The 15,481-nt window shown below is 40.6% G+C and overlaps 1 protein-coding gene across 2 annotated transcripts; it reads right to left on the reverse strand.

Annotated features, from left to right (window-relative positions):
- Positions 1-14,833, reverse strand: MCUR1 (mitochondrial calcium uniporter regulator 1). 2 transcript variants are annotated; one of them, XR_014170560.1, is made up of 10 exons: positions 14,297-14,833; positions 13,400-13,516; positions 12,701-12,804; positions 11,859-11,960; positions 11,357-11,398; positions 9,826-9,897; positions 8,419-8,472; positions 5,706-5,820; positions 4,914-5,154; positions 1-321 (listed from the first exon to the last, which is right to left on the reverse strand). XR_014170560.1 is itself a non-coding variant. In XM_081919268.1 (9 exons), the coding sequence occupies exons 1-9, from the start codon at positions 14,589-14,591 to the stop codon at positions 5,099-5,101; spliced, it is 957 nt and encodes a 318-aa protein (XP_081775394.1). In that variant the 5' UTR covers positions 14,592-14,833; the 3' UTR covers positions 1,537-5,098. The 2 variants fall into 2 exon arrangements, 1 of the variants encoding a protein (XP_081775394.1); XM_081919268.1 differs by lacking the exon at positions 1-321 and having other exon boundaries at positions 1,537-5,154.
- Between the last annotated feature and the right edge of the window lie 648 nt (positions 14,834-15,481).

Genomic DNA, 15,481 nt, shown 5'->3' on the forward strand with positions numbered 1-15,481 from the left:
CATACTTCATACTCATTTAATGATACAGTACTACTTAAAATAGCCAGATAAGCTTGTCCTAACTTTGTAATAAACATACATACCTTTGTTAAATATAGCATTTGTATATGACAGGCTTTGTACTATGCTTGTACCCCACAGTTACACGGTTATTGGTAAGGATTTAGCGGAAAGGAGAGAGTCTGAATGGTGTCAGTGGCACAGATTAAGTAGAACCATTCAAACAAGGGGGGTACTTTGTTATTACAGTGCAAGTCAATACTCGCCTTCCCTCCATAGAGTGTAGGAACATTTTCTCAAGCATTCCTGTCTTCAGTGTTACTATGGAAAATGCAAGTAATAGGTCAACAGAGTAATAATGTACATACAGCACTGCACAATATTCAATATGTTTGAATATACTATTCAGTTATACATCTTACTCTAGGGCTTGGTAATCCCTGACCAGTCACTATGCTGGCTGGAGCTGTTGAAGTCCACCAACATCTGAAGGACACAGGTTCCCCATGTCTGCCTTGCTTTGTGTTAACCCAGTTTTCACAGTCCCATAGGCTTCTAATGAGGAGCACATCACTACTGAGCCAACAAGTTAACCAGTTTGGAAAATTTGATCCTTACTTTTATCTATTGCAATTCCAATGCTTCCGTTTTTTCAGAAAAACTTTCATATCCCACCATGTGCTTTAATTCAATTGAACTAAAATTGACCATAGACAGGATCTGCTAGAACAGATCTTGCACAACTTGCATTCATTACTCTTTTTCCAGCCCCTCTGCTGTTCTTGCTTCTGAGCAAAAAGATAAACCTGGAGCACAAATGGAACACAAAGAGATAAAACTGGACCACTAAGTAAGAAGCTCCACACCAAATGGCAAGTAGTCTATCTGTCCTTTCTGGAGGGGCGCTATTTTTCCTAGGTTAAATGCAAGCCCTGTAAAGGACAGGAGTGGCATAAGCACCAGAGTTGGGGAAAGACTTCAACATCACATTTCCACAGCATCTCTCAGCTCTCAACAGAGACAAATTAATAGTTTGTACTGAAAATTTAAATGGGAAGTTAAAACGCTTGGGTTAAAAAAAAATTCTTTGCTTTGCTCTCCTAAAATGAACATATGCATTAAAGAGGAATAGAAATCAACTTTATAGATTTCACCACAGCAAAAGTATGTAGAAGTATGTAAACCTACATTATGCACACAAAGTGATGAGAATTCTAGGGAGATATAGATACAAGGAATTTAAATTCCAAAATTAAATCAAGTCCAACCTTTCCCAACCTGGTGTCCTCCAGATATTTTGGTGAGGCATCCCTTTGCTTGTAATTATTTTTGATTCAGATTTGTCATGGCCAATGGCTAGTACAATAAAAGTGGTTTGGATTGGACAACAAAAATTCTGCCATTCCATAACTATTGCAGATGTTGACTGGGTCTGATGGATACTGTAATCCAAATGATCTGAAGGGCACTAAGTTGGGTAAGATACAGACAGTATATAATACTAAGCAAAAAGACCACATTATCCTGAATAATATATTCATGTGTAAAAGTTTATTTCACAAAGAAATATTCTGGCATTAAGTCAATCCATGTTTCTAACCTTTCTCTCTCTATATATGCAGTATAATTCTCAAAACACAGGTTTAACCATTAAACATCTGTTTACTAAACCTGTGGTTTTCATACATGAACCTTACACACCATGTTGGAAAGTAAGAGATAATACATCAGGGCTTGGTAGCTGGATCTTTGCTTGCAATAAAGTTTGTTTAAATAAACAGAGAAAAGAAGCAACCTAAGTTGATTATCCAAACAATGCAGGATAAACTTTTTGGGTCTGTGTGGATTAAGGTGCTTTAGCATCAGCACAGAAAGCAAAGTATAGAAAAGGAGCGGGAAAGCACAGAGGATCTCATTAAAAATGCCAATGAAGCAATAAACTGTTATCCTTCCATCCCCGTTTATTTCTCAGAACCTCAGTGCTTACTTGGGATCACAAGGTTCTGGAAGAAAATAAACATGATGCAGTCTTCTAACACATACACACACCAAGACAGTGTCAAAATAAAAATATTAATCTCCCCCATCCCTCTATACCAAAGTAAGCTTCTAATGCAATTCAATATAGTATTCTAAAAATCAATGTAGAGCCCAATGTTAAACATGGTTACTTGGAATCAGGTCCCACAAAATCTCCAAACTTCCATGGGACATCAGGGTGTGATTTTAAGCATTTTGCTCAAAAGTACATTCCACTGAAATCAATGGGATATAATTCTAAACAGCTACATACAGGATCATAAGTACTGTTAAGCATAAATATGAAGGATTTATATTAACTAGAACTAAACTATAACCAAGTAAGCTTTATAGGGTATCTTGGTCCAGGAAGATATCTGTTTACAAAATATTCTTTGCCACCGGTTTATACTAGATGGAATTTAGTTGGAAGTGCTTGTACAATATATCAGCTTACAATATAAAGAGGCTTTGGATCAGGTTGCAGTTACGTAATTCTTTTAAAAAAACCATTGTGCATGCAGCATATTGGCAACAACAAAAAAGAGGTCAATATCTTCAGTGCTTACTTTTTTGGCATGTTGAATATTCACTCGTATTATTTAGCAAATCCTGCTTGGTCGCTATACAGTAACTAAATGGGGGGGCATGTATTGAAGCAAACTAAGTATGTGACTTAAACTCTTTCTGGAGGCATTACTAACATTTCAGTCACTGAAATGGGGATGGTTAAGCATAGAAAATGAGTGGTATTGGGAGGTGCAGCTACAGAAAGCCTGAAGAAGAACACTAAGCGCTTACTCCAGCAAACTCTTACGGCCCATTCCATGTACTTCCTTCTGTTCGGGGATGTATCTATTCTGTATTATTATTGTGATTTATTAAATTTGTATACCGCCCTATACCCGCAGGTCTCAAGGTGGTTCGCAGGCCAAAATCACAATATAAAAACACAGAATCAAAATAAAAACAAAAACAACCCAATAACTACCCCCCAAAAAACCCCACATTTTTAAAGGACACTGAACATCACTCAATCAAAGGCCTGGTTAAAGAGGAAAGTTTTGGCCTGGCGCCTAAAGGTGTATAATGAAGCCACCAGGCGAACCTCCCTGGGGAGAGCATTCCACAAACAGGGAGCCACTGCAGAAAAGGCCTGTTCTCATGTTGCCATCCTCTGGACCTCTCGTGGAAGAGGCACACGAAGAAGGGCTCCAGAAGATGATCTCAGGGTCCAGGTAGGTTCATATGGAAGGAGGCGGTCCTTGAGGTATTGCGGTCCTGAGCCGTTTAAGGCTTTATAGGTCAAAACCTAATTAATTGGGCCCAGAAACTAATTGGTAGCCAATGCAGTTGGACCAGAAGCAGAGTAATATGCTAAAACCATCTTGCCCCAGTGAGCAACCTGGCTGCTGAATTCTGCACTAATTGAAGTTTTCAAACCATTTTCAGAAACAGCCCCACGTATGATGCATTGCAGTAATATAACACTAAGATTACCAGAGCACTGAATTATTATTATTAATCATATTTTAGTTGCTTTCCTCGGAAAAGCAACTTTCAAAAAATTCCAACAGTCTCTGCAGGCAGTTTATACACAAGCATCTCTGGGTCACAGCAATTATACACAAGTCTGTTCTCCTAATCTCAGTGGAACTAATTTTCAGGTAAGTATTTGAGAACTCTGACCTAAAAAATATGTTCTAGCTGCAATTCCCAGTTCTACTACAATTTTTATTATTATTTAGAATGGCTTGCTCTAAAAAAAGGTTACATTCATCAGCCATTAGTCTACATATAGATATTCCTTAATAGCAACACTAGGAAGTACTTATTAATATTTTCAAACTGTTCAAGACACCCCACAAAATAAGACAATCATTCTAGTGAATTTTCCTACTACTGAGCTGCATCTGAGTTTGCTTTCATGCTCCACTGATCTCAACAGAACTTACTATTAATTATCACTACTTTATACACTGCTTACTTGCCAAAATGCCTTCTAAGTGGTTTTAAGTAGATATGAATAAGACTGCACTATCCGCTTCTTATTTTCCCTCAATGAACTCTATCTTATTTTTCCTAAATTTTTGAATGGAGGCCACTCTCTTCTATCAACCAATAAAATTTCAGTGCCTATATAAAAAGCTCATGTATCTCACTGAGCTTTATTTTTTCCACTTTTATATCAAGGTAACGGCTAGCATGTGGCGGTTTCTAGTCTATCGTTTCTTTGGCATTTGCTTATGAACATGATATTTCTACATCTGCTCGTAAAACATTATTATTTGGACGGAATTTTACAACAGCAGACCACAATAAAACCTGTCAATCTATTAAAGTACAATAAAATATTTACAATGGGTGCGATTCAACTAACCAGCCCCATCTGTGGAAGCCCTATGCTAGGATTTTTGTTTGCACAATGGGGCTTTGCCCCCCTCTCCCTGTGATCCCCAAGATTGGTTCTGGGGAGACCAGGAGAATTCCCAAACAGTAAGTGTGTGGGATGGAGAGGGGGAGGCATTGTTCCAGCTGGCAGACTGGAACAATTGCACAGATGGAACGATTGGAAAAGTGTGATGTTGAATTCCACCCATAGTGTTTTATCAACACTAGCGGAAAGATAACTTGCAATTTAATTAAATAATTTTTCACCTCTGAAGGAATGATGTCAAAAAGAATGCTTGTATTTTTTCCCTCCCTTGGCACTTGACATATAAAACCCTAGTACATTCTACTATAACTTATCATGCTTGATATGTTTATAACCTGACATTTTAGTTTTACAATAGCCCAGAGACACACAAAAATTTAGATGAGTGGGCTCTGATGTGCAAAATACAGTTGCCTGTGATTCCAGGCTATGTTTCGATCAGTATTTCAGTACTTACATTTGTTTTGAGGCACATTCTTTGGCTACATTCTGTAGTCTAAACAAATAAATAAAATGGCAGTGACTCTGAAGTAAAGACTACATTATTTCAATAAAGTGACAATACTTATTCGTAGGGTTGTGATTTTTTTTTTTTTTTTGGTAAGGCAAGATAGTACAAGTCCTTTCAAGAGGGATGCTTTGTTATATCCATAAACGGTAAAACCCCAGTGCGACTGTAAGGCATGTAAATACTGAACCTGGAAGAAAATAAGGGTGGAGAAGAAAGAATGCATATTGTCAGATTTTAATCCTTTTGAAAATGAAAGTCTGGCTAAAGAAAAGTATTTAGACGCTTAAACATTTTACTTGGATCTTGCCTGCACTGTTAGATAAACATGGAAACCGATAGGATTTGCATGATTCAGGCTGGTTCAAGGGGGCAGGGGCAAAATGGGGCCTGTGCCCATGGCAACAGAGTTGCGGGGCTTGCTGTGCCTGCTCTTATGTGCGTGCCCCTACCCTCGACTTTTCCTTGCACTAGTGTGGAAAGAAGATTAAAAGGATCAGCATGGTGTTGGCTTTCCAAGCTTTCCAGGTGCACACAACAGCAGCAAAAGATGCTAATATCCAGATACTGACCAGAGGTCTCCATGTTCTAAAATCAATGGATACAACTCCAGTAGATAATTAGTAACTCTTAGACACCAAAAGCCGTCACACTTGATACAAAGAATATAAAACACATGAATATGAGTACCAGACAACTGAGACAGTTACTAAGCATCTGCACCATGATAGAACTACATACCTGCTAAATATTTAATGGTGTCAAGTTTGTGCGATTCAAGCATTGTTTTCAGGCCTGCAACTTCAGTGTCTATTTTCCTGTACGTCTGTGTTAAAGCTCTATCCTGTTGTGCATGCTTTAAAAAAAGGGAAAAAAAGGAACAATATCTCAATACAGTTTAAACACTGCAGTCACATCTCTAAAAAGCGATACAGTGCTGTAACTTTTAACAGAGTGTAACTATCCAACAAAATGTTGCTCCCCCTTCAGCATTCCAGCTCCTCCATTGCACTCTCTCTCACCATGATCTTCTGTTCCCTCTCTCCAACAGGCAGGCAGTATTCCATGCCCACTAAACATGCTCAGTCGTCTTTGGGCTGCTTCTGCAATTTCCCCCTCCTCAAGGTTTTTATTTTCTGCAATACTCTGCCAGTTGCTTGTGTCCAACATTATATTATGGTTGGACATTTTTGGTAGGTTCTCTCCACTCCACTTGGGAATTAGCTTAAAAAGTCACTTCTGCTAAGACTACAATGCACACACAAACCTCACTTCCATGCTGTGCAGTAAGAAACGGGATTTTTTTCTCACCTTGCAGGATGGAAGCAGTAGGCAATCAGGCCAGCAAAGCAGAGCAAATCACTCTGTTGTTGCTTCACCAATGTGATCTCCTTCCAGATGCCACGGCAGGAGTGAAGCCACTTCAACCACTCAACACTGAAGCTGACTGGCCTCACAAAACAGGGATAACACACACTGTTTTGCCAGCATGATACTTAGAACAGGAACACTGAGGACTGTGAGCCAGGGAAAGTCCAGTATGGCAGAGTTTCTTTAGCCAATGGGTCAGAGGCTCCCCCCACTCCACTATATAGCTTGTGTGCCTAACCTAGTAATATCATCCAATGTGAATGTTGCTGCTATAGCAAGAGCACTTTTTAAGGGGAAGGGCTGTAGCTGATAGATGGAAGTGCATGTTACACATGGGGAAATGCCCCCGCTTCAACCTCCACTATCTCCAAGCTGAGCTGAAAAAAGATTCTCTGGGCAGATTTAAAGGTTACACTTTTATGAATGTTTCATCTGCGCAAGCATTCTAGCTTTCACCCTTCCTTTTACACTGTTCCAGGGGTTCTCTCAATCCCTGCAAGCCAATTTTTGGGGGGAAGGGAATGCAGGAGGAGAAGTGGGGAAACCCTGCTGTGTAAGTTTGTGTGCACAGCTTCCACTGGCGGGGCACCTTAGGCAAATCTCACCTTCTGTCTGAAACAGATGCAGTAGATCATTTATTTATGGCTGCAATTTTAAGTCATTTGTTTTGGACGTAATCTCTTTTAATCTCAAATGGGACATACTTCAGAGTAAACGTAATTAAAACTGAACCCGCATGCTTAGATTTTTAAAGGAAAAAATGTTTTTAAAAAAATTTTCATTGTTGGCTAGTTTGATTGTAATAAATGCTTCCTACACGCAAATACTGAACAAGCAGAAACAAGCCAAATTTGATTTATTTTCACACACATAAAAGCACCCTTTCCACATACTTAAAGCATCTCATGTTCAAACAGAGACAGTGCCAAGTAAAGCACACTATCTGCAATTATGCCTCCTTCTATATGCCCCCAAAGGCTCAGTAAATGCAAAAGGAACGATGGTGGTGTTATTCAGGCTACAGGTAGCTCCCAAGAGGAAAAAGTTAGAATTGTAAACAGCGTATTGAGGCTAAGCCACTGACAATAGAAGCACACCAGATGGCTTATGCTTTTTCTCTATTCATATCTCAAACATGGCTACTTCAAATAATTATATATTTCATTGGGATCTTTTATAGAATTCAGGGTAAGTGTGTAGTTAGGTGACTAGCCACATTCACTTCAAATATTTTTTACTAGAAACTCTCAAAAATCTGTGAGGTTTTCATTCATATTGCTAGTGGATATGCCGTATTTCCGTGTATAAGACTAGATTTTTTTTCTTAAAAAACAATGTCCAAAATTTGGGGGCATCTTATACATGGGGGCCATCTCCCCCCATTTTCTTAAATTGGAGTCCCCCAAAATAGGGGGCATCTTATACATGGGGGCGTCTTATAGAAGGAAAAATACAGTATGTTTGTATTATGAATTAATCTGGTGAGTTAAAATATACTTGAACATGTACAGTACTGCACTAACTTACTGGGCTTAATTCACAAGCAAATACTTAAGATATTTGTCCAAATCCAAAATTCTGAAATATACAAAAAAATTAAGGCTGACTGTGCATAAAATTAATCTTCCAGTTTTGCATGCTTCAAACCCATCTAAGCTTCATGTTTCATATTGAGTTGAATCCAGCATAGACCTAGGAGAAGTCCATTCTGCTCACACACCAGCAGCGCTGGATTCAACCCATTGTGCTTACATGGTTTTAATAGCAATTCAGTTTCGAACTTTAAGCACCGGTTAACTGCCATTTTGCACTTATTTCTACTTCTACCACATGGATATTTAAATGCCATCCCCATAATGGTGGTATGCATGTAAGCCTATACACAGTGGCGTAGCGTGGGTTGTCAGCACCCGGGACAAGGCAAGTAATTTGCACTCCCTAACACGTGGATTTGTGCCCCCTAACCCAAACCCCCAGATGTTGCAGCCGAGCCCCCCTGCACCCCCCACGCTACGCCACTGCCTATACAACAGATGTGAAAAGGACTATTACTCTGATTGAGCATTAAATTCATCGTTCTTACCAATTCCACTACTTCTGTTCTCATTTTCAACTGTTTCCTCTCATTAAGTGAATACTGAAATTTAAGAACAATGGATTACCTTCCGTGTAAAATAACCAACACCTTTCATTCATGCGCATCTATGAATGTTAACCCACCTTCCAGTATCACTGGAACAACTTCTACTGCTCATTGCAATATAGCTCAGTTGGTTAGAGCACGGTGCTGATAATGCCAAGGTTGTAGATTTGATCTCTGTATGCCTCAGCTGCATATTCCTGCATTGCAGGGGGTTGGACTAGATGATCCTTAGGGTCCCTTCCAACTCTACAATTCTCTGATTCTTTTGTGTCGGGGTAGATAACCTTTTCCAGAGCAAGGTCCATGTTCCCTTGTTGCAAACCTTCCAGGACTCACATGACAAAGGTGGCATGGCCAAAGGCAAAAACAGGCAGAGCAACAGGTGTTTTGCTTTTTTATACAGTAGGCTACCTCCCAGCTGTACAAAATCCAAAGTTTATATTTACACACACCTCCATCCAGAGAAGCAAGAAGACCTACAGTTAAAGGACACAATCTAGCCAGGCAAAAGTACTTGAGGAGGGTTGCTGATGAGAGGAATGGCTGGGGGGGGGAGAGAAGAGGGGCATTGTCTGGACAGAGTTTAATGGGCCAGATGAAGAGGTCTGGAAGGCTGCATTTGACCCTGTGTGTGTTTCTCTACCCCCATGTGATGGTCATACAAACATAACAAGTTAACCATCACCCAAAATATTAGCTGTTGAGATTTAACATCCAACGCTTACAAACCTGCAATGAATTACAAATGCTCCTCAATCGGTGTCAGAGGTTATTTTTGGACGCTGCTTGTTATGAAGCGTTTACAGGATAGCAAAAGACAAGTTTTCTTATTAAAAAATGCAGTACTGACAAAGTGTTACGAAACCCTCATCCTAAAGATCCTAAAATGTAAACACGTCAAGTTTTTTTTTCATATTTTGCAAGATATTGACATTCTACAAAGAAATCTTGTTTTAAATCCAGCATTATGTCTAATCACTTTACACTACACCACCATTCCCACAGGTAACGGCTATAATTCTTAAGGCAAAAAGGCTAACAGATTAAAAATAATACTTTGCCTAAAGTTAAACTATACAGCATGACAGTTTCTGAACAACCAGTGTGGTGTAATGGTTAGTGTTGGACTATGACTTGGGAGACCAGGGTTCAAATTCCCACTCAGCCATGAAGCTGACTGGGTGACCTTGGGTTAATCACTGTCACCCTAGCCCTACCTCACAGGGTTGTTGTGAAGATAAAATGTGTGCAGGGAGGAGACCATGTACACCTCCTTTGAGCTCCTCGGTGGAAAAAATGAAATATAAATGTAATACATAAATAAATCTTAAAAGAAAGACTACATACCAATTCTTTTGTTCTGCTCTTTTCCAAGTTGAAATCTAGCTTGCTGTCTGTACGAACTTTGGAAACTTCATCCTACAGAAAGATTAAAGAATAAATAGACATACAAATTCTTAATTTCTTAAGTAAAGCACTACTGTTTTTAGCTGTCCATCATTGCCTACACTGGTTTATTTCAGATGGTGTTTTTTTTGGGGGGGGGGATTCAGCCCTACCAAGCTCTTTCTGCAACTGAACTCCCACAATACCAAGGAAAGCAAAAGTGCCTAACTGGGAACTATACTCAAATGTTTATAAAGGGTATGGGTGGCTCTAGATCCTGGTATCAATACAGCTAGTCAGGGTCTATCTTTCTAACAAAAAGTCGTCCAACTTTAGAAATTAGCTGCCATAATTCTGAGCTCAAAACACGGTGACTGGAGCTATTATACAACTTCCTGTTACCTCAGTTACGGAAACACCAGTCAGCGAGTTACTTATTTAGCAGCCATAAATGGTTCAGCTCAGTGAGATGGTATTTTATAGTTTAACACCTGAACAATGGTTCCAACAAACCGACAATGCCACCATAAAAGGTGCACAACAGATTACACATAAACAGGAGTTCAAGAAATGCCACTGTTTTATACAATTAAAGTGTTTTCATTGCCAAGAAAAAACCATTTTGTCCCCAAAAGGGGATACAGGCTGCATTGAGAACTTAACTGAAGAAAGTGGTGTGACAAGAGCAGAGCAATAATACTGCAAGGAAGACAAAGAAGCGAACTAAAAGAGGGCAAGGGAGCACATCCAAAGGGCATCTCTTCAGGCACATGCTTGTATCAAGAAAGATGGTTGCTATTTCCATATTCTACCTCTCAACAATAACTACCCCAAACCTCAGGCCACAGGACTGCATGTGTCTAGGGATGAGAGAATTAGCTCTGTTTTATTGCGCTTTAAAATCCATTTCATTAGGCTTTTAGTTCTTTTATGATCCATTATCCTGTTTTTGTTGTATTATACTTTAAAAACAGCAATCGAAACCTTATGTAAACTGCTCTGAAAGGTCTGGTCTGAAAATCAGTATAAAAATACTATAAATAGAGATACTGCTGAAGTCTACCAGCCTCTGGCCCAGAAAGAAGCTTGGGTTAGTCTCAAAGGGAGAGACAAGTATTATGAACCCAACTTCTCCAGCTTGGATTAAAATGCAAGCCAGATAAGATTTTTCCATTTCGTATGTTGGCTCAAAAGAAAGCAGCTACTATGGGTCATAAGCCCATCTCCTGCAGTCGTCTTTTATGTGGTTCAGTTTTCTAGACTAATACATAGCTGTACATAGGTGTCTCCCAGGAGAAAAATCCTGAATCTAGCATTGTGCATGTGTTGCACTCCTTCTTGGATTAGCAGGTAACTAGTCGAGAACATCACCTTTGACACTTGTTCAAAAGCAGTGGTAGTCTTAAAATACCTTCTTACAGAAAGATCAGACCCAGTTAACTAGAATATTATGTTCAGTGTAGTTATATTATTCAAATCCAAAAAATCTTACCATTACTTGCTTTCTTAGCTGGTAAAGTTGAAGTTTTATTTTCTTTTTTATTTTTGCATTAAAAAGAGAGAGAATACATGTTAAAACTACATAAGCACAAGATACAAAAATATTGATGCATACATATTGGTTGTTTTGATGTTACAGAGGGACTAAGCAAGTGGAGACTTTGGAATTCCAAAGTTAATATCTCCAACATCAGTGAACAACTTTGCCTATTTGTAAGGATTGGGTTCAACTCACTTTCTCTACATTGTACCCAATAAGTTGTTCCTGTTAAATTCAAAAGCCATCTCCACATACTGGTTTCTATTCTTGCTTTTACTGTGATATTTCCTATTCCAACCATCCCAAATGCTTTACTAAATCAAAGGTTAATTAAAATGCAGTAACTACAATATTTCCCCTTACTGCTAGATGTGGGTTGAGGGGGTTCGCAATCTTATCCAATGCATGTTGGATAAATAAACCTGGATGTTTTACCAAGGATGTTTGCCTTTACCTCATTTTCTGCTCGAAGTGCTGAAAATTCACTCTTTTCCAAAATAATCATGTCTTTTTTCACTCCACCAATATGAGACATTATCTGCTGAAGAGCAATTTCCTTTAAAAGAAAAAAGTTAATTCAGTCTAGTATCACCAATGCCAATAAGATGTTTTCCTCTACAGCAAATCTTTCAAACAACTAGTACTCCAGAAATTTTGCTCTGTCTGAAGGTTTCATCCAGCACCCAACCAAACTCAAAAAGAGCCCTGTTTTCCCCATTCTTCCCAACTAATGTTCAGAGGAAGAGAAGGATGGGGATAATATGGGTGGAAAGGTATAAATTTTACTGTGCTGTAGCATCTAGACCATATTTCACAATGCACTAGGTCCGGGGTGGCCCTCCAGATGTCCATTGTTCCTCATCATTGTCCATGCTAGCTGAGGCTGATTGGAGCTAAAATCCAACACCATCCGGAAAGCTAAAGGTTACTTGCACTTAAGCAGTCTATTCAGTTCATGCATGAAAATTTTTACATCAGTAGCCAGACCATACACTGGTGTTGCTGAGGAGACCAATGATCAAGCCCCTCAAAGGATCCACAGCTGCTAGCATCCCACCCTGAAACCACCCCTTTCCAAGAGTCACTGCAGGCTACTGCTGTCAGAATATTATTGCCTGGCTGGGCGTAGTGCAGCAAATGTAATGGGGTTTAGAACTGGACAGAAAATGAAGTAATATCAAACTATTACAAAGGACATATCATAATTGCTAACAACAAAGGAATTTGGTTTTTGCTCCAGCTTTTAAAACAGCAATTAACAATAAATATTTAAGAAATTTCCACATTCATTTATACCTGTTGCACTTTTGTGACCATGTCCTTGTATATCACATTCATGTTGTTATTTATGATGTTTATTAAAGCAGACACAATAATCTCAGACTGCTGAGTAGTGAATCCTAGAATACAGAACATTGCAAAATTCAGAAACCTCTATATGTTGCTAAACATTAGCTACGGTATATACATTTCATATATAACTAAACAGAAATATAACAGTCACAAAGGCTGCTGTAGGAATTATTTACAAAACAGCCTGAAGTTTAAAATGGAAGATTGTAGCTTCTTTAGAGCCTCTATGAGGATTTGATGTCCTATGCAAGTGTACATATCTAAGAGCATAATATCATGGACATGTACTCAGAAGTCCCCCATTTGCAGGGGTTTAGGAATGCAGTATAAATAAATCTAGTCCCCAAAAGAGTTTTGCAATATTGGAACATGAGGAAAATTCAACAGTTCCACAAAAATTACATGAAAGTACTGGCACAGACAGAAGAGGAATATACAGTTTTCACATTGAAACATTTTTGTGAAGTTACCAGATTTCATTCAATTAGAGCTAATGCCCATAATCAGAACAACACGCATAGAAAGTGACTGCACTTTTGATTGAAGAGAAACAGATTTTTTTGCGGGGGGGGGGGGAGGATCCACAGTTACTAATATCAATGTTTTCAATTTACATATTAACAATCACTGCAAACTAATTACCATTTTCTTCTAGAAGGCATACAAAGGCATGGGTGTCAAAATAAAGCTTCCTGTTTCCTGATGGGGGAAAACTACTCTTGTTTTCAAGTTGTGGATATGATGCATGGATATTCACATCTAATTAAAAAAAAAAAAGGAAAATGCATAAAAGTAGTTAAGTGTCAACAGTAGAACAATAGCATACTGATATATGCAATTTACAAATCCCTCCCCTGGTTTACAGAACAACTCTACAGGATCCAACCCCACCCCCACCACAAACACCCAACATGGGCAGGCAGGGCCGGATTTAGGTTTGATGAGGCCCTAAGCTACTGAAGGTAATGGGGCCCTTTATAGGTCCAGCTGTGCTTCGTCAACAACAAATTGTTGCTGTTTTTTGTGTTTGAATTTCTTAAATTACTTACATCATAGGAGCCTACACAACAACCATTTATTATTTATACCCCCCCAATCTGGCTGGGTTTCCCCAGCCACTCTGGGGAAACCCAGAAAACACTGTTTTCTGTATGTAGAAAACACTGTGTGGGAAAACACTGTTGCTGTATGTAAGTTTTATTTGCTTTTTATCTTATATTTTGGAAATGTACATTCAGTTTTCTCCCCCCTTTAAATTTTGTTGGGACTCCCAAGAGAGTGGGGCCCTAAGCTATGGCTTCTTTAGTTTATATGTAAATCCGGCACTGGATGGGCAAGAGGGCCCTGAAACCAAAACACATTTCACAAACATTTGCGTATTTTATTCTCAAAGTAAGCAAGGGGAGGCGCTCAAGAGGCAAACATTTCTCTCGAGTTTGACAGGAGCCCTGAGAACCGAGTCCCAGAAGTCGCCGTGAAGCCCCAGCCTCACCCTTCCCCGACCCCTCCGCTCCGGGCTGGCCTTTCAACCGCTCTCACCTCGCGCCCCAGCAGCTGGGCACCGGCCCCCCGCGCCCAGGCTGAGGAAGCGAAGCTCCGCGCCGCGCCGGCCTCCCGGGAAGGAGCTCCGCGCCGGCGAGCTCGCGCCGCCGCCGCCCCGCCCGAGTCCCGGCGCGAGGGAACCGGTGCGCTTCCAGTCTCCTAGGCAACGGCGGGAGCGGGCGGGGCCCGGCAGGAACGGGAGGACGACGAGGCCGCGCGGCCCTCGCGGAGCCAAAAAGCCCTTCCTCGCGCTCTTCACCGCCGCGGCGGCCGCGGCCTGACCTCTGACCATCACCCCGCTTCGCCTCCCGCTCGAGGTCAAGGCCTAAGGGCTTCTTCGCCTTGGTCGTTTCGTAGCCGCGTCATTCCCTCCGTCTGGCTGCCCAACCCAGCGGCGCAGTGGTTCCGGCACAAACATGTTCCGCCCTCCTCGCCAGCCACAGCTCCGCGGGAGGAGACGGGCTCGTCTCGGAGGGTGCCGATAAGGCTCCGCCACCCACTTCAAGTGGTGCTGCTTCTGTGACCCACGGGCTCCTCGCAGGGGTGGAGACTGGGAGGAGGAGGAGGGAGGCGGTTGCTCAGCTCGCTGACAGAGATTGACGTTTTCCAGGGAGAAAACTAACCCGCTGGTTGTTGCGGGGCGTCCACGGAATACGTGCAAGTCGTGTCCCCATGACCTTTAATGGGGGGCGGGGAGGACAGCAAGGCTTAAACCTTTCCAGAAGGGAAAACGGACGGCCACTGTCTTCTTGGTTTGTTTCGTCTCATGTCCCCTTTCAGGGTTTTTCGTATACAGTGCTTTTTTCTGGGGGTACGCATACCCCTAAACATTTTGTGAATCTAAGTTTGGCCCCATTGAGGGGCAGTATTTCAATATGAGTAGGAAAATTAGAGCACCCCTAAACATTTTTTTAGGGGGGGGGAAATGCACTCTGTGTATAAAAAAATTATTTGTGATTTTCAGTTATATATGTGTACATATATATACACACAGACAAAAACACACAGTCTACAGAAGTAACTTCTGGATTCAGTTTAAAACATTGGAAAGAAGTGATTTGCTGTGAAAGGTGGCAGCGAGGATGGGAGTTTATGATCTTTCGTACTCAATCTTATTTCATACCGCAAACATGACCCCTGTATATTGCAAAGGTAGAAAGATATGCACAGGTGTGAGGAAGA

The sequence above is a fragment of the Podarcis melisellensis genome (genome assembly GCF_964234715.1).
Source record: "Podarcis melisellensis genome assembly, chromosome: 7".
In the NCBI taxonomy this organism is placed as follows: domain Eukaryota; kingdom Metazoa; phylum Chordata; class Lepidosauria; order Squamata; family Lacertidae; genus Podarcis; species Podarcis melisellensis.

Bases quoted from the DNA above. Each gene is read 5' to 3' on its own strand.
- MCUR1 (XM_081919268.1), bottom strand. From the start codon at position 14,591: ATGGTCAGAGGTCAGGCCGCGGCCGCCGCGGCGGTGAAGAGCGCGAGG. The intron at 13,517-14,296 runs GTGAGAGCGGTT...TTTTTTAATTAG, and splicing joins CCCAGCTGCTGGGGCGCGAG to ATGTGAATATCCATGCATCA. The intron at 11,961-12,700 runs GTATAAATGAAT...TTTCTTTTAAAG, and splicing joins TGGTCACAAAAGTGCAACAG to GAAATTGCTCTTCAGCAGAT.